Consider the following 18641-nt stretch of genomic DNA (forward strand, 5'->3'; position numbering starts at 1 on the left):
CCCCCCTCCTCTAATTGGAGTAAACTAATGGACAACAATACTTAGGCCCAATATGTTTGCATGCATGGCCTAACTTATTATTATTTTTTACAATTTTTGATGGTTGAAAGTGGAATTTCTACAATATCACTGTTATATCAACACACTCGTCACTCCCGTTTAACAACTCTAAATCGCTATTGCACAGTAGCCTAAGCATCAAGTCACCTGCTGCTGATAATGTTGCATACAATGTTTGAAAGGTTTATAATTGTCGTCGAACACAATTAAAGTTAACATAAGCACTAAATGCCTTCAATTGCTAAATTTATAGGCACGCCCAATTTAGGCTTTTTTTAACATGTTGCGCTCCAAAGGAATTACTTAAAATAATATGTACAGTAGGTAATTAAATAATCAAATGAAAAATGTGTATCAGGGTTGGGGTCAATTCAGGAAGTGCACTGAAATTCCAATTCTCTTCACTGCTTTTCAATGAGAAAAATGTGGATTTGTTATTTGGTTTACTTTCTGAATTGACTGAAATTGAATTGACCCCCAACCCTGTTATTCATTAGCCTAGTGGTTAAGTATTTTGGAGTTTTATGTGAAATAGGCCTCATGTGAAAACTTTTAAAGTGTTCCATGTAGGTCGAGATTGATTATATATTGAAACGGAAAAGGGGCAATACTCGCTCACCATTTAAGCATTCAATTGTTTTATTTAAGCAAAGTTAGAAGATTAAGGTTTCGGCATTCAATGACCTTCATCAGAATAATCACACAAAGGGAAAGGACAAGTTCATATAAGGCAGGGATGTGCATCTCCAGTCCTCGGGGCCTGATTGGTGTCATACTTTTGCCTCAGCTAACACACCTGACTCCAATAATCAACTAATCATGGTCTTCAGTTTAGAATGCAATTAGTTGAATCAGCTGTTTGCTAGGGATAAGGAAACAGTGTGACACCACTCCGCCCGTTCCTGATAGGTATGTGAAAAACAATCAAAAATATACTATAGTCTCTAGGTTCAGATGATATAGCAATATCAACACATTCTTCTACCAACTCGAAAGCAATTGCATGTGGCACAGGAACCACTGACTCGCTGCGTTTTTCTATTATCAAGACACCCGCTAGTAACTCTGAACTGGTTAGGACAGCACATGAGGTCTCTTAAATATAGTTGTTGACAAGGTGGGAAGCTTCTTGCATAGCTTTTATTTTTACCCTTAAGACTAGGGGGAAACTGTCTCTATTCTCAGCACATCAAGTAATCAAATCAACTTTGCATAGTACTCATAGCAATCCCTCATTACCCAATCAGAAGATGCTCCATAGCAGGTTGCTCATATCAGATTTCTTTATCCAACATCCTCTCACTCTGTATCTCTTACAGTCAGTAGACATGGAGGATGGGAAGCCTGATCTGCTGCTGGTCAAAGAGGAGGCAATAGAAGATGGACCAGAGAGCATTGATCTGCTGAGTGGACTAAAGATGGGGGAGCAAGGTAAGGGAGAAATACATAACCTACATACAGTAATATATCTTGAATGGGAATAGTGAGGGAGATTTTTTTTTCCCTTCCTTCATAAAATGAAATCAACACAATGTATGTTTACATACAATACCACACATTATAATGTATGAACTTGACAACAAAAAAATCAGGAAAATCTATTTTCTAACCTCTTCCTGCAGGTGGTTGGCAGGAGGCTAACAGAGGAGACTGGGTGGCCATCTTGGATTCCCAGACCCAGACAGGTGCAGCCAAGGCTCTAGGGAACAACATCACTGAGCAGGCCAGGACTAGAGGTGGCATAGTGGAGGTCAGTGGATGGGACAGCATCCTCAACTCTGGGCTGGGGAACAACACTGTTAACCACAACCAGAAACAGACAGTGGAACACAAAACAACTGAACATAGTCTCCATGACAACAGAAGGGCTGAGACTAGGGCGAGGCATAGATTTGGTCTGCAGGTACGAGGTGGTGTCAGTATGGGAACAGACACTGACTCGGCTAGCGATGCTCCGTCCTGCTCCTATAGTTGTGATTCAGAGAGACTGATGACGCCTCAGGTTAACCCCCTAACAGGTGCTGCCTTCAGCCTGCCTTCTATAGGATCTATCAACTGGAATATGGACCCTGCGACAACACAGACACTCCCTGGCCTTCGTCCTCCTCACACTCTCCTGTTAAACCAGACCTCAGACAATGCCAGTGCCTCAACACTAAATGGGTACACAAGCCCATTGACAAATGACAGTAGTAGCAATGCTATCAGTAGATCTGGTGGCAAAGAGAAGCGCTTCCCGTGTTCGTTCTGTGGGAAAGCCTTCAGTTTCCGCAAACAGGTGGAGATCCACCAGAGGATGCACACAGGGGAGAAACCATTCGGCTGCCACCTTTGTCGGGCCAGTTTTTCACAATCATTCAGCCTGAAGAGGCACCAGAGAGTCCACACAGGGGAGAAACCCTACAGCTGTCCCCAGTGTGAGAAGAGGTTCTCCCACCAGCACCATTTGAAGGTGCACCTGAAGATCCACACGGGAGAGAGGCCATTCGCCTGTACGCACTGCGGGAAGAGCTTCTCAGAGAGGAGATATCTCAGGATACACCAGCAGCAAATGCACATAGCCCATGTATAGAGTACAGTGACATGTATGTAGTACTAGTTAGTTTGTTTGTTTAGTTAATTCTGTTGGTTTTGGATGTAGTAGGGAACTGGATGAGGTGAACTGAGGAAATAATGAGTATAATGTGTGATGGTGTCTGTAAAAATGTTTCACTGATTAAGACTAACAATTTTGTCCTGTTTTGAAATGGGGAAATTATTTGTCCTTACGTTTACTTGACATGAAGAAGTGAAGCTGTGTGTAATGTTGAACTTTTTCCAAAGCATTCTAAAATGTATTTCATCAAAGCGAGGTTTCCAGATTTACAGAAAAGGTACTGTTCACTTTTCTCACTATGGTTTCTACTTGTCACGTATCATTTTTTACAATAAAAGTACTGAACTTCACGTATGCGATTGTATGACCATTTTTGTTGAAATTAAATACAAAATTAACTTTGTGCTGACTGACTTGGTTATTTTTTGGTCATTGCAGGGACTGAGTTTTCCTTAGCTCAGTCGGACCAAAACATTATACTTAATTTTTAAATGAACACTTTTGGATATTTTTTTTTTTTCTACAATAAACTGTAATGGCTCCATATTGTACGGTACTTGAATCACAGTGTTAGAGGCTTGACTGTGGTTAATATTTTATATGTCATGATATTAATATAATATAGATATGTTAAGAGTTTCATATATAAACCTTTTATGCTTTTCTGTTCAATGTGTTTTACAGTCTGTAATCCGTGAGGACCTGCTAATATCTAGTATTGCTGGCGGGAGAGACTGGACCACTGAAGTGGCTGGCCACAGTCCCTGGCACTGGATCAAAAGCCTTCGCTCTTCCTTCCCGAGTCGGAACAAGGACCCAACCGCGAGTGATCGAGACTTCAACACCACCATAAAGAACACAACCAGTGGACAGGTGGACTGAACAACCTCCAGTCCTGGTGGTCATCAGAGAGACAGAGGCTCCAGTCAGGGATTCAGTCTCAGTGCATACAAACAGGGGCAGGTTGAGTGTTCACCATGAGTTACCTAGTCTATAACACAGAACACAATCCCAACAACACCCTAACAATGGCCAGAGGTCAAGGAGGGAGCTCAAAGACTAACCCCTTGAAAGTGATGGCTGCTGCTTCTACCTCTTCTGGTGTCATTGGGTCACAACGTGGGAGGCTGAACATTTGGACGGATGCTGTCACGCCGTATGCCTGCCCTAATTGTGGGAAGTGCTTTGCTGAGGCGCCAGACCGTTCACACCAAGGAGAGGCCCTTCAAGTACAAACTGTTAAAGCTTCTTCCTGAGTAGTCTTATCAGACATAGGAGTGTCCATAATGGTGAGAAATTGTAGCAGTGTGGCTTGATGTACACTGGCTGTCTAGGAACTATTCTTTAGCTAAAATATTATAGTCATCATGTTCTTGGGGTTACAGGGTAATCAACCACATACCCCTCATTAACCATTTGGTAACTTGTCATTTGAAACAGGCTTGTGTAAATACCTGTTCTTAGAGAGACAGTAAATCTAGACAAGAACAGGACAGTTAAATTCACCTTACTGAGGTGATGTAGATGGAATAAAGTCATTTTATTATTTTCTACTCTATTCTTGCTAACACTTCTAAACAAGTCTGCTCTGAGCTTGATACTGATGAATAGGTTTGATGTGTAATATAATAAGCAGTACAGTACGCATAACTTAAAAAATATATATTTTTTAAAACACACCCTTTGCGCTATGACCCCAACCAACAAGATTCTTGAAGAAAGCCATCGGTGGGATGGCAGAAGCACAAGTGCTGTTTAAAGCTGAAAGTGCGTGGAGCATAGTAGTGAGAAGGATGAGTGGACAACAGTGAAGTCTACGAATGGAATGGAAAAATGCAAAAATTGTTGTGGAAAACCAGTCTGAATCGATTATTTTTGGGGTGAGGATTTTCATTTGGGAAACCCTTTTGAAGTCAGGATGGTGAAGGAGGCGCTGGGAAATGTGCATGCAGTCAATAACCAGGACTGGTATACCTAATGAGCGAAATTTCGCGAGCCACAATGAACGCTCCTTATTTACTAATGGAGTGGACAACTTTGATTTTCAGAACAGGGCAAAGGTATTATCTCTGGCATGCCAACAATATCTCAGGCTGAAAATTCCAGGAGTAGTTCATGTACGCCGCTTGACCCGTATGGTGGATGGGGAAAACCGGGAACATTTTATCCTTATTACTGTTGTTTGAGTATCTCCCGACCTATGAAAAGCTGGGATATAAACTCAGCAAAAAAATTCACGTCCCTTTTTCAGGACCCTGTCTTTCAAAGATAATATGTAAAAATCCAACTAACTTCACAGGTCTTCATTGTAAAGGGTTTTAACACTGTTTCCCATGCTTGTTCGAATGAACCATAAACAATTGCACCTGTGGAACGGTCGTTAAGACACTAACAGCTTAGACGGTAGGCAATTAAGGTCACAGTTATGAAAACTTAGGACACTAAAGAGGCCTTTCTACTAACTCTGAAAAACACAAAAAGAAAGATGTCCAGGGTCCCTGTTTATCTGCATGAACGTGCCTTAGGCATGCTGCAAGGAGGCATGAGGACTGCAGATGTGCAGACGCCTAAGACAGCGCTACAGGGAGACAGGACGGACAGCTGATCGTCCTTGCAGTGGCAGACCACGTGTAACAACACCTGCACATGATCGGTACATCCGAACGTCACACCTGCGGGACAGGTACAGGATGGCAACAACTGCCAGAGTTACACCAGGAACGCACAATCCCTCCATCAGTGCTCAGACTGTCCGCAATAGGCTGAGAGGGGCTGGACTGAGGGCTTGTAGGCCTGTTGTAAGGCAGGTCCTCACCAGACATCACCGGCAACAACGTCGCCTATGGGCACAAACCGACCATCGCTGGACCAGACAGGACTGGCAAAAAGTGGAGAGTCCGTCATGGTCTGGGGCGGTGTGTCACAGCATCATCGGACTGAGCTTGTTGTCATTGCAGACAATCTCAACGCTGTGCGTTACAGGGAAGACATCCTCCTCCCTCGTGGTACCCTTCCTACAGGCTCATCCTGACATGACAATTGCCACCAGCCATACTGCTCGTTCTGTGCGTGATTTCCTGCAAGGCAGGAATGTCAGTGTTCTGCCATGGTCAGCAAAGAGCCTGGATCTCAATCACATTGAGCACACTTGGGACCTGTTGGATCAGAGGGTGAGGGCTATGGCCATTCCCCCCCAGGAAATGTCCGGAAACTTGCAGGTGCCTTGGAAGAGTGGGGTAACATCTCACAGCAAGAACTGGCAAATCTGGTGCAGTCCATGAGGAGATTCACTGCAGTACTTAATGCAGCTGGTGGCCACACCAGATACTGACTTACATTTGATTTTGACCCCGCCCCCTTTGTTCAGGGACAGATTATTCCATTTCTGTTAGTCACATGTTTGTGGAACTTGTTCAGTTTGTATCAGTTGTTGAATCTTGTTATGTTCATACAAATATTTACACATGTTAAGTTTGCTGAAAATAAACGCAGTTGACAGTGAGAGGACATTTCTTTTTTTGCTGAGTTTATTAGCGGACTAAACACCACTCCACGGTGAAGGAAGTTTTCTAATGAACTCAACCACTAGTTGCCATATTAGAGCAACAGCAATGAGCAAACAGTGAGCGGTTGTATTTGATTGACATTTATTGAAAAGGTATTGATTTCAGCAAATCAAAGTAAGTCACGCAACTACAGAGGACAAACATACTTAGGTGGGCGTTGAATATTTTATTGAAAGTATTGACCTTGGGCGAATCGATGTAGTCGGTGCTGGTCTCGGCTCGAAGGCGTTGGTGAAGTTCATCAGCAGTGGGGGAGAAAGTATGCGATTCTCATACTTCAGTAAAAGTAAAGATGCCTTGACAGAAAATTACTCAAAAGGGGAAGTCACCCAGTAAAATACTACTTGAGTAAAAGAAAGTATTTGGTTTTAAATATATTTAAGTATCAAAAGTAAATGTAATAGCTAAAATATACTTAAGTATTGAAAGGAAAAGTAAACATATAAATCATTTCTAGTTCCCCATATAAAAAAGATGGCACCATTTCTTTGGGGGGGACCAGGGGCACACTCCAACACTGACTTAATTTACAAACAAAGTAGGTGTTTTGTGAGTCCAGATCAGAGGCAATAGGGATGACCAGGGATGTTCTCTTGGTAAGTGCATGAATTTGACCATTTCTCTCATGCTAGCCATTCAAAATGTAACGGGTACTTTCGACTGTCACGGAAAATCAATGGAGTAGAAAGTACATTATTTTCTTTAGGAATGTAATGAAGTAAAAGTTGTCAAAAATCTAAATAGTTAAGTTCACTTGAAATACTTTAAAGTATTTTCACTTAAGTACTTTACAGCACTGTTCATCAGAAACAAACTTCACCGTGGAGTTTAGTCCCCTAGGATAAATAAAAGATATGCCATGAGAACGTTTGTGTAAAACCGGGAAGTGTATGTTATTGAGTCTGAATGTAAAATGTTGCAACTGTGGTGGGCATCATATTCCCGACTTCCCTGATTGCCCTGTTAGGGTAAAGAGGTTGATATGTCAAGGATCAGGATTGTCCAGCAGATCTCCTGTGGAGCTGGGGAGAGAGTCAAAGGTGCACGTGGCCACAGCGCTGAAGAAATGGCGATGGATGCACAACAGCCCGTTGTAAAGGTTCCTCATCAGTCAAGAGATCTGGATACAGTCATTGTGAAGCTGGATTTTGTAACGCTTATTGCCACAGTTATTAATTGTACTGTCCAAGTGTCCAAGAAATCATTGTGTCTCTGGCTGATAAGTATTAGGGGCATCAATATTTCAAGGCAGAAGCACGGCAAGGATACTGTCGTTGGAAGATGGCACGACCTTCGAGGATCTTTTCTAATTCTTATGTTTGATTTGAACAGAAAAGCAAGTTGATTTTGAACAGTTGAATTTTATTTTTGATCGTTTAACTTATCCACCCATACAGTAGGTGGCGACATGCACATACAATTGTTGCGGAAGCCATTAAACCAAAGAGGAAGAACCCCCTTTTCGTCAGTGTAAACGGAAGTTAACGTTGACCAAGAACAATTTCTTACGGTAGCGTTTTTATTGTTATTTAGACGTTTATTAACACCCTGGAATTCAATATGAATCCTTTGATTGCATAGCATCACATACTTACCCCCATGTAGTATTTAATTCGCGTCGTAGACAGGACGATAAATGTTATCTAGCTAGCTAGCTACTAAGGTTAGCTAACAATGGCTGACTGTATGGTTTTTCACACTCAAATAGCCTCCATTATGGAGGTTCTAGCGAATGCCGCCGTTGCAGAGATCTGTAAACTCGTAGACGACGACTATGCAGTGTTTCGTTTGGAAATAACTCAAAGCCAGAAAGAAAACAGGACATTGCGGAGGAAACTACAGCTACATGAACTGAAGGTGTCACGGGAGCGCGCAGAGAAGACAGCGCGAGAGCGCGTCCTCGCTAGTCGTCCCAGTAGTGTCAAGATCCTCGACAGAAACAGAGGAATGGCAAGAGGTACACTTTGATTTTGCAGAAGGCCGATGCTGCCGCCCGGTTCCTCTCTGCTCATGTGCTCAGATGTGTGACCCAGTATTGGATCTTGGTCAGTGTTTGGATAGTATGCAATACTTATACACTGATTACCAATACTTAGCCATCTTGAAAATGTTTTTTATTTATTTAACCAGGCTTCTTGCACAAAGACAAAATATCATATTCTTACCAGATACTTGATTTAATGAATGTCCTGTTGTCAAACTCAATTAAAATAATATGATGCATGGAACAATAAATAGTATATCAAAAAGTTATAACAAGTGATCGCTTACCTCCTGGACAGTTTCAATAGTGTACAATATAGCATTGACCATTGTCAGTACCTCATTTAACAACCGATTTCCCCCAATCACTCTCTCAGGTGAAGGACATCTCACTCGAGGCCACAGGAGCTTTGTGAAGCCAGCGGGACATAACACGTGTAGAGATGACCAACCAATCACTGTTGATGAGGGGAGAGGAACCTCAACCCAGCATGTTATCGTGATAGAGGTTTGTGTCACAGTGTAACATTAGAAATTACAGTACATCAAATGTGGCCCGTTTCTTTAGAAAGGCTCGCTCGGCTATTAATTTGCTTACATGTACATCCTTATATATCTAACATATCAGAGCTGGTGAAACTTCCCTGAGATATTGTTATCCAATTAAACTAATTTACCGGTAATAACCTCCTCTCTTCTTGTGTCAGTCTGCAGATGCAGAGGTTGAAGGTCCTGGTGTCAAGCTGGAGAGGTCTGAAGGAGAGGAGAACCCACAGCACAGCAGAGACATCCAGTCTGGAGAAGCGGCTGGAGTGGCATCCCCTGTAGCCACAGAGGACCTCACTGCACCCCAGCCCAGGAGCCAACGCAGCATCACGGAGGTCAGTGGAACGCCGAACGCCGTCCTCAAGTCAGAGACCGACACAGAGACTTTAACTGTAACACAAAGGCTTTTACACACAGGATCTGACCACAGGTCAGAACCAGAGGGGCTGAGGAGACTGGGCTGTCCTCCTGCTCCTGGCTCAGAGTATTTACTTTACGATAACCTGAGCTCAAAAGTTTATTCCCATCGAGATTCAGGTGACGTGTTAGAGGCTTGCAGTGAGCTGTCTTGTTCTTATGCTACAGAAATGGACCCTGGATCCTTGAGTTTAGAGACACAGGCTGATCTGTCCAGAGGGGACTGCAACCATTACAGTAGTAGTGTGTACTCTGAAGGGTGCCTAGATAAGAAAGGGGAGGTTATAGTCATTGATGAAGTGACTGTGAAAGTGGAGGGCGACGCTCCTCACACATGGAATGTGGATGAGACTCACTTAGGAGAAGGACACTCAGAAGGCAGAGATTTCTTAGACTACAGGGAAAGCTTAGAGACAAATCTAAATGTCGTGACCCACTCCCCTTTATCTACGTTGATGGGGCCTTCCAATTCACACGTCCTTTTCGATCAGGTATTGAACTCAAACGACAGGGCTAGAGCCCAAACTCAGGGAGGGGGCGCAACATCATGTAATATTAAAGAGAAACGGTTCCTCTGCATGTTCTGTAACAAAGGCTTCAGCTGCATCCAGAAGGTGGAGATCCACCAGAGGGTCCACACAGGGGAGAAACCTTTCAGCTGTACCCAGTGTCACATGCGCTTCACCCAGGCTGGTGACTTGAAGAGGCACGAGAGGGTCCACACAGGAGAGAAACCCTTCAGCTGTACTCAGTGTCAGATGCGCTTCTCCCACTCGTCCAGCCTGAAGAGGCACCAGAGGGTCCACATGGGAAAACCCTAAAGCTCAGTGTCAGAAAAGGTTCACCCACTAGAACCAGCTAAAGGTGTATCTGATGGTCCACACGGGAAAAAGGCTGTTCGCCTGTACTCACTGCGGGAAGAGGTTCTCAGAGAGGAGCTACCCCAGGATACACCAGCAGAAAAACTATCCCACTCTATTACATGAAAAGTAACCATTCCACTCTATAGCTTCTGAAGTTTAGATCAAATCCTGAATTAAAGACAAAGATACATTTTCATTGTCAGCAGAAAATAGCCACAGATGCATTTAGAATAGTAAGACTAACATTTTTCAGTGTTGGAATATTCCTGGGTAGAACACTGCATCCAGAGGTGTGAGATATAGATAGATATGCCTAAAAGGTCTGTTTCATATTGTGTTTGTGCGGTGTAGGCTATGTTCATACAGATTGAGTCATTACATTTTAAATTGACATTTTAGTAATTTAGCAGGCACTCTTGTCCAGAGTGAATTACAGTTAACACATTCATTTTAAGAAAGCTGGGTTAAACAACCACAACACAGTCGTAGCAAGTACATTTTCCCTAAATGAAATCAGTGCTAGTAGGAAGAAGCCTTATTTTTTTTGTCAGGAACTCTGCTGTCCTAGCTTCAGGGGCAAGCTGGTTCCATCATTGGGGTGCCAGGACAGAAAGGGTTTTGACTGGACTGAGCGGGAGCTGATCCCTCGTAGGGGTGGGACGGCGAAGAGAACAGAGGTTGCAGAATGGAGTGCTCGGGTTTGGGTGTAGGATTTGAGCATAGCCTGAAGGTAGGGAGGGGCAGTTCCCCTTGCTGCTCTGTAGGCAACCGTTATGGTCTTGTAGTGGATGCGAACTTTGACTTAAAGCCAGTAGAGTGGGGTGACCTGGGAGAATTTAGGAAGGTTGAACACCAGGCGGACTGCAGCGTTCTAGATAAGTTGCAGGGGTTCGATGGCACAAGCAGGGAGCCCAGCCAACAGAGAGTTGCAGTAGTCTAGACTGGAAATGACAACTGCATGGATTAGGGCCTGCTCCCCTTCTTGCGTGAGGAAGGGTCGTACTCTACGGATGCTGTAGAGCATGAACATTGGAGTGGGACAGGGCTTCCCTGGAAGGAAGAGCTGTTCTGGCTTGTGGAGCTTGAGGTGGTGGGCAGACATCCAAGCTGAGATGTCTGCCAGGTATGCAGAGATGCGTGTTTGTGTGGTTTTCATATGGTATATTTAACACTTGTTTATGTTTAATAAACACAATGGGACTTTTCATTCTAAGACTTTCATTGAGACTCTCTTTAGTATATATCACATCTGATCTCACCCTGTTCTGCATACACCCAACAGCACTTTATAACCATTATAGACATACTAAATATACCTACACATACCCACACACTAACAAACACCTACTGTACACGTCAAAATAGTTTAGTCAGGTTTGATGATTACTTGACTTATCATAGCTGACTTATATTTACCCACAACATCATTTTTATGTTCGCCATGATGGGTTTAACAACAATGAAGTCATTCTGTAACAACAATGAAGTCATTCTGTAACTACGGTATAGGACTCAAACTTAGTGGGGATGGGTAAACACCCCGGGGCCATACTTGCAAACATTTTATCTGTTTCTGCGCATTAGCCAATTAAAATAATTTATTTACTTGTATGTGATAGTAGGTTATTTATTTAACAGTTATTTAGCTAGGCAAGTCAGTTAAGAACAAATTCTTATTTTACAACAATGGCCTACCCCGGCCAAACCCTCCCCTAACCAGGACGACACTGGGCCAATTGTGCGCCGCCCTATGGTACCTCCCGATCACGGCTGGTTGTGAAACAGCCCAGGATTGAACCAGGGTCTGTAGTGACTCATCTAGCACTGAGATGCAGTGCCTTAGACCACTGCTCCACTCGGGAGCCCAAAATTGTAACTGGTCCCATCAGATAACCTGCCTGCACGTTAGTCCTATGCCAATCTCACCAGATGAAAATCATTATTTCCTGGAACAAGTTCTGCATCAGCCAATTCTAAATGTTGACGTAGATTGAGGTGAACAAACATAAGATAATAATAAATCATAAGAGTGACTTTAATGTCAAGCACTCTCATTATCCAGATGGCAGTATTGCAGTAACAGTTCATTTTTAAAAATGTGATCACGAGTCCGGACTCAAACCCACGTTGGCGAGTATCCACACGAAAGGAAAGTTTATAGTGTGTCTTCTAAAGCAGGGCCGGTCCTAGCTTTTGGGGGCCCTAAGCGAGATTTGGTTGGGGGTGCCCACCATCTCACGGCAAAACATTTTAGTGGTCTTTGGCGGCAGGGAGAGAATTTCAGTTTTAAAGTTCCTGCAATTCTACACATTTTGCCATGGGGTGTATGCCGGTTGTGCCTTGGACCGGCGCTGTTCTACAATACACCTGTCAATCAACTGATCAGCGCATCCTACTGCACGCCGTAGGCCTATTAATAAGGTGGTAACACAATACCATTCAGTGGTTTCAGGGTGTCCATAGTCATAGAGACAACTGAAAGTAAGAAGCTAGATTTTAGGCCTACACTAATTGTGAGAAGAGAAGTGCAGGCAAAACATTTTATGAGTATCTTCTTGTTGGAGTCCCTCTTGCTGACCGACACACAGGCTACTGGCACTGCTACATAAAGCCTGTTGCTACTATAGGCTATATTACATAGAATTGTAGGCTACATTTCCATGTACAATGTTTTAGATGCATTGTTATAATCAGCTACTTTTTCACATTGCGTTATTTGAGTCGAGGGCACACAGTGGATCGCTTTTTCCTCAAAATGAAATCCTTGCCTCGAGGAGGATTCGAACTCGATGCCATCGTACCTTGCCGTCTCTGGGCTTACTGCCTTAGTGGATCACACCACCAATTGGTGACGTCAATAAGGGTCAATTATAACTATTTGACAAGACCACAAGTCTTCGACTTTGAATTTAAACTTTACATGTTGTATAATCCTCCTACATCTTTATTGCTGAACATTGTCTAACGTTAATACTATTAGCTAGTAGCCTTGTCAAGGATGCATCAATGCAATATTGGCACACAACATTTTGTTAGACCTACAGAACAAAAGGCAGCCTTGAATATGTAGGTTTAAAATATCCCACTGGTGGCCAGGGTTGACCTAAGATCTTTTGATAGGCTGATGTGGAATTTTGTTCCAGAAAATAATCAGTCATCTGGTGAGGTTAGCATAGGGCTAACGTGTACCAGGTTATCTGATGGGACCAGCTACAATGCAGCGTTCTATCACGTGCAAGTAAATTGACGATTTTAATTGTCTGATGCACATTTTGTGACGGAGCAACTGTTTTGAATTTAAACTGTTTCTAATGTTCACAAGTATGGCCCATCCATCATTAAAGTGTGTTTATCTGTGTGTATGTACCTGAGGTAGTGTATGTCTGTAATCTGTATCACCTGTGTCTTCCAGGATGAGGAGAGTCCAGAGGTGCTGCTGGTGAAGGAGGAGGGCAGTGAGGAGGATCTGGCGAACCCTGAGGAGACCATGGTCATGGAGGACAACCAGACTACACCTCCTGAACCCACAGAAGAACCAGCTGAGCAGCACAGGACCACACACAATCTCACTGAGGTGAGCCCACTGTAAACTACAGTCTGAATGGTATTAGGTCAGGGCCTGAATCCACAAAGCCTCTCAGAGTAGGAGTGCTGATCTAGGATCAGTTTGGCCTTTTTAGATCATAACGAATAAGACTATATGGAAATAACCTAGATCAGCAATCCTACTCAGACTCTTTCGTGGATACGGGCCCAGGTCGATACATTTGTCTTAAGTGTGGGACCATGTCTTCGAATGATCAAACCATTAAAGAATGACAAGTAATCAAATGAACTAACACCTTTGCATAGTACTCACAGCAATCCCTCATTGCCCAATTAGAAGATGCTCCATAGAAGGGTGCTCATATCAGATTTCTTGATCCAACATCCTCTCACTCTATCTCTTACAGTCAGTAGACATGGAGGATGGGAAGCCTGATCTGCTGCTGGTCAAAGAGGAAACAGTAGAAGACGGACCAGAGAGAATTAATCTGCTGAGTGGACTAAAGATGGGGGAGCAAAGTAAGAGAAATACATATAGCCTACATACTGTAATAATCTTCAATGAGATTAGAAATTTACCTAGATAGTTCTTAAATCAATAGAACTTATGTTTACATACAAAACCACACATTATAATGTACAAACTTGACAAAAAAAAGGTATATTTTCTAACCTCATTCTGCAGGTGGTTGGCTGGAGGCTAACAGAGGAGACTGGGTGGCCATCTTGGATTCCCAGACCCAGACGGGTGCAACCAAGGGCCCAGGGGACAACATCACTGAGCAGGCCAGGACCAGAGGTGACATAGTGGAGGTCAGTGGATGGGACAGCGTCCTCAACTCTGGGCTGGGGAACAACACTGTTAACCAGAAACAAACAGTCGAACACAAAACAACAACTGAACTTAGTCTCCATGACAACAGACTGGCTGAGACCAGAGCGAGGTGTAGATTTGGTCTGCGGGGACGGGGAGGTGTCCGTATGAGAACAGACACTGACTCGGCTAGCAATGCTCCGTCCTGTTCCTATAGTTATGATTCAGAGAGACTGATGGTGCCTCAGGTTAACCCCCTAACAGGTGCTGCCTTCAGCCTGCCTTCTATAGGATCTATCAACTGGAACATGGACCCTGCGATAACACAGACACTCCCTGGCCATCCTCCTCACGCTCCCCTGTTAAACCAGACCTCAGACAATGCCAGTGCCTCAACACTAAATGGCTACACAAGCCCATTGACAAATGACAGTAGTCGTAACGCTATCAGTAGGTCCGGTGGCAGAGAGAAGCGCTTCCCATGTTCATTCTGTGGGAAAGCCTTCAGTTTCCCCAAACAGATGGAGATCCACCAGAGGATGCACACAGGGGAGAAACCGTTCGGCTGCCACCTGTGCCGGGCAAGTTTCTCCCAATCGTCCAACCTGAAGCGGCACCAGAGAGTCCACACAGGGGAGAAACCCTACAGCTGTCCCCAGTGTGAGAAGAGGTTCTCACGCCAGCACGATCTGAAGATGCACCTGAAGGTCCACACTTGAGAGAGGCCGTTCACACTGTGGGGAAAGGTTCTCAGAGAAGCTACCTCAGGATACACCAGCAGAAAATGGCCCACAAATACTGTATACCCACTGGGTACACCACGTCATTTCAACATGGATAATTGGGTAATATTTGGTAGATACGTTGATCAATGAGATTCCAACCTATTTTCACCCACTCAAAATGACTGCTAAAAGTTTGTTGAATTCCCAATGTTATCACTATGCTTTCAACCATCTAAAAGTAAAACCAAATTCTATGTCAGATTTTTGGTTGAGTTTTCACCTGTGTTAACACTGCACTTTCAACCTTTGAAAATCACACTAAAGATAAAATGGGAATACATTGTCAGATATATTGTTTATTTATACAATAACTTAATGTGTTATGACTGTGATTGATCTAATAGCACAACCAAATAACCCGGAGTGTCTGACAACTTAAGATGTTGCCCATCGCGTTCAGCCAAGTTTGTGCAACATCCTGAGGTGTCGGAAAATAGTGGTGGAAAATGTTGTTTTATTATGACAGTACACATATTTTTCATCCTCCCCCCCCGACCATTTAAATCTAGTTAAGGAGGAAAATGATGCCTTTGCAGCCTGAATAGAGGATGTTTTATGTACAAGCTGGTCCACGGGGAAACTAGTGTATTATTGGGAATGCACATCAATCCTAGATGATAGTGCAGATCTAGCGGCCACTATAGGCTGACTGTCCTGTAGTGGTGCACTATAGTGGTGCAATTGCCCTCATACTTGAGACACTGGCGATCTCATAAAACAATTATCTTAACTTGAAATTGGTGTTGACTATTTGAATATCTCTCTTAGCAACCTAGATGTTGTTTCAGCAATAAGGCATGAGAACCCCGGGATTATCGTGTGATATCTCCCGACTATTGGGCTATTCTTATGCCCAAGACGAAGCCAATGGCCCGGGAAGCAGCCCTTAGGAGGGAGTTATCACACAATAATTCCCGGGTTCTCGTGCCTTATTTCTTTAATAAAACATTTGCCAACATATGTATATCTTTTGTAAATAGATGTAAATCAAATAATGCATTTTAAAATTGTTTGATTTAATCTTATTCTTAAACTTGTATTTTTGGTTGATATGAATCCAACATTTATTATGAATTTATAGATTCCATTTGAAACCAACCGAAGCTGGAAAACTCTAGGCCTATATGTATTGTCTATTTTTAGTTTAAAACTGGGCTGAATTGAAACAATAGCCGTTGATGACTTTCCAAATGCTAAACTAGAGGCCTACAGTAAATAGCATCATTGATGATATGATTGATGAAGTATGGTTACAGTTCATTTGCTCTGTTAAACCTACCCTTTAGAATGACTTCAATAGCAACAGTGAATCTATTAAGTGGACATTTCTCAACAATCATTCTAGCGATAGCACATTGGTAATAGTCAATGACGAATATCAAAGCTCAGCGGGGCTTGTAGATAGATCAGCTCTCTAGCCTATTGTTTTTTTTTTTCTTAAAGTGGATATTACTTTGAAGGTGACGTTGTTTCAAAGGTAAAAAAATGTAAAAGATTCTACCGTTTTTTCAAATGCAAAGTATTTTCCACATAGATTCCACTTAACAATACGTTGACAATTGACGTTGAAACAATGTTGATTTAACCAGTTTGTGCCCAGTGGGTCGTGAGGTGTAATATAGTACTAGTTCGTTTGTTTGTAGTTCATTCTGTTGGCATTGGATGTAGTAGGGAACTGGATGAGGTGAACTGAGGAAAGAATGAGTTTGATGAGGCAGAGTATGGGGATGGATGGTGTCTGTAAAACTGCTTCACTGATGAAGAGTGAAACTGGGCCTTTAGGTTTATACTGGTGTTTTATAGTGAGGAAATGATAGTGCCTTAATTCATGTTTACTTGACATGAAGCTGTGTAAGGTAATGTTTAACCATTAACTAAGTATTCTAAAATGAATTTGATCAAAGCGAGGGTACCAGATTTACAGAAATGGTCAAGTGTTACCATAGTGAGAAGTTATTCTACTTGTCACGTATCATTTTGAACAATAAAAATGATTCTAATGCCATTTTGTTTAAATTATATACTACATTGATTCTGCTGACTAACTTGGTTATTTTGTACCATTGCAGAGACTGTTTGGACTTTTTTTTATACACGATCGGTCAAAAGTTTTAGAACACCTATTCAGTCAAAGATTTTTCTTTATTTTTACTATTTAACTACATTGTATAACACCATGTGGATGAAATAACACATATGGAATCATGTAGTAACCAAAAAAGTGTTAAACAAATTAAAATATATTATAGATTTGAAATTCTTCAAATAGCCACAGCTTTGCACACTTTGAAAGTTTCTTTAAGTGCAGTTGCAAAAACCATCAAGCGCTATGATTGAAACTGGCTCTCGTGAGGACCGCCACAGGAATGGAAAACCCAGAGTTACCTCTGCTGCATAGGATAAGTTCATTAGAGTTACCAGCCTCAGAAATTGCAGCCCAAATAAATGCTTCAAAGAGTTCAAGTAACAGACACATCTCAACATCAACTGTTCAGAGGAGACTGTGTGAATCAGGCCTTCATGGTTGAATTGCTGCAAAGAAACCACTACTAAAGGACATCAATAAGAAGAAGAGACTTGCTTGGCCCAAGAAACACGAGCAATGGACATTAGACCGGGGGAAATTTGTCCTTTGGTCTGGAGTCCAAATTGTTTCAAACCGCCGTGTCTTTGTGGGACGCAGAGTAATAATAAATAATAATATATGCCATTTAGCAGACGCTTTTATCCAAAGCGACTTACAGTCATGTGTGCATACATTCTACGTATGGGTGGTCCCGGGAATCGAACCCACTACCCTGGCGTTACAAGCGCCATGCTCTACCAACTGAGCTACAGGGACCTCTGCATGTGTATTTCCCACTGTGAAGCATGGAGGAGGTGTGATGGTGCGGGGGTGCTTTGCTGGTGACACGGTCTGTGATTTATTTAGAATTCAAGGCACACTTAACCAGCATGGTTACTACAGCATTCTGCAGCAATATGCCATCCCATCTGGTTTGCGCTTAGTGGGACTATCATTTGTTTTTCAACAGGACAATGACCCAACACACCTCCAGGCTGGGTAAGGGTTATCTCCCCAAGAAGGAGAGTGATGGAGTGCTGCATCAGATGACCTGGCCTCCACAATCCCATGACCTCAACCAAATTGGGATGAGTCGGACCACAGAGGGAAGGAAAAGCAGCCAACAAGTGCTCTGCATATGTGGGAACTCCTTCAAGACTGTTGGAAAAGCATTCCATGTGAAGCTGGTTAAGAAACTGCCAAGAGTGTGCAACGCTATCATCAAGGCAAAGGGTGGCTATTTGAAGAATCTCAAATATAAAATATATTTAGATTTGTTCAACACTTTTTTGGTTACTTCATGATTCCATATGTGTTATTCCATAGTTTTGATGTCTTCTATTATTCTACAATGTAGAAAATAGTAAAAATAAAAACACTTGAATGATTAGGTGTTCTAA

General features: G+C 42.7%; 2 protein-coding genes across 6 annotated transcripts in view; both read left to right on the top strand.

The window, feature by feature from the left end:
• LOC118395576 (zinc finger protein 62-like) overlaps positions 1-18641 on the top strand; it is a 40636-nt gene that overhangs the window by 20631 nt on the left and 1364 nt on the right. For 2 of the 4 annotated variants that reach the window (XM_052465124.1, XM_052465123.1), the window contains 2 exons: positions 13985-14096; positions 14263-14390. In XM_052465124.1, the coding sequence (XP_052321084.1) occupies positions 13985-14096; positions 14263-14390 (240 nt within the window). Of the gene's footprint in view, positions 1-7545; positions 8180-8582; positions 8714-8912; positions 9087-13443; positions 13606-13984; positions 14097-14262; positions 17182-18641 lie in introns of those variants that run through there. The other 2 variants (XM_052465122.1, XM_052465125.1) reach the window with 2 other exon arrangements.
• LOC127908080 (zinc finger protein 768-like) lies at positions 807-3006 on the top strand. Of its 2 annotated transcripts, none has more exons than XM_052465192.1 (3): positions 807-969; positions 1380-1491; positions 1683-3006. In XM_052465192.1, exons 2-3 carry the CDS (start codon positions 1389-1391, stop codon positions 2630-2632), a joined length of 1053 nt encoding a protein of 350 aa, XP_052321152.1. In that variant the 5' UTR covers positions 807-969; positions 1380-1388; the 3' UTR covers positions 2633-3006. The 2 variants fall into 2 exon arrangements, with proteins under 2 accessions (XP_052321152.1, XP_052321153.1); XM_052465193.1 differs by lacking the exon at positions 807-969 and adding an exon at positions 977-1177.

The sequence above is a fragment of the Oncorhynchus keta genome, chromosome 16 (genome assembly GCF_023373465.1).
Source record: "Oncorhynchus keta strain PuntledgeMale-10-30-2019 chromosome 16, Oket_V2, whole genome shotgun sequence".
NCBI lineage: Eukaryota > Metazoa > Chordata > Actinopteri > Salmoniformes > Salmonidae > Oncorhynchus > Oncorhynchus keta.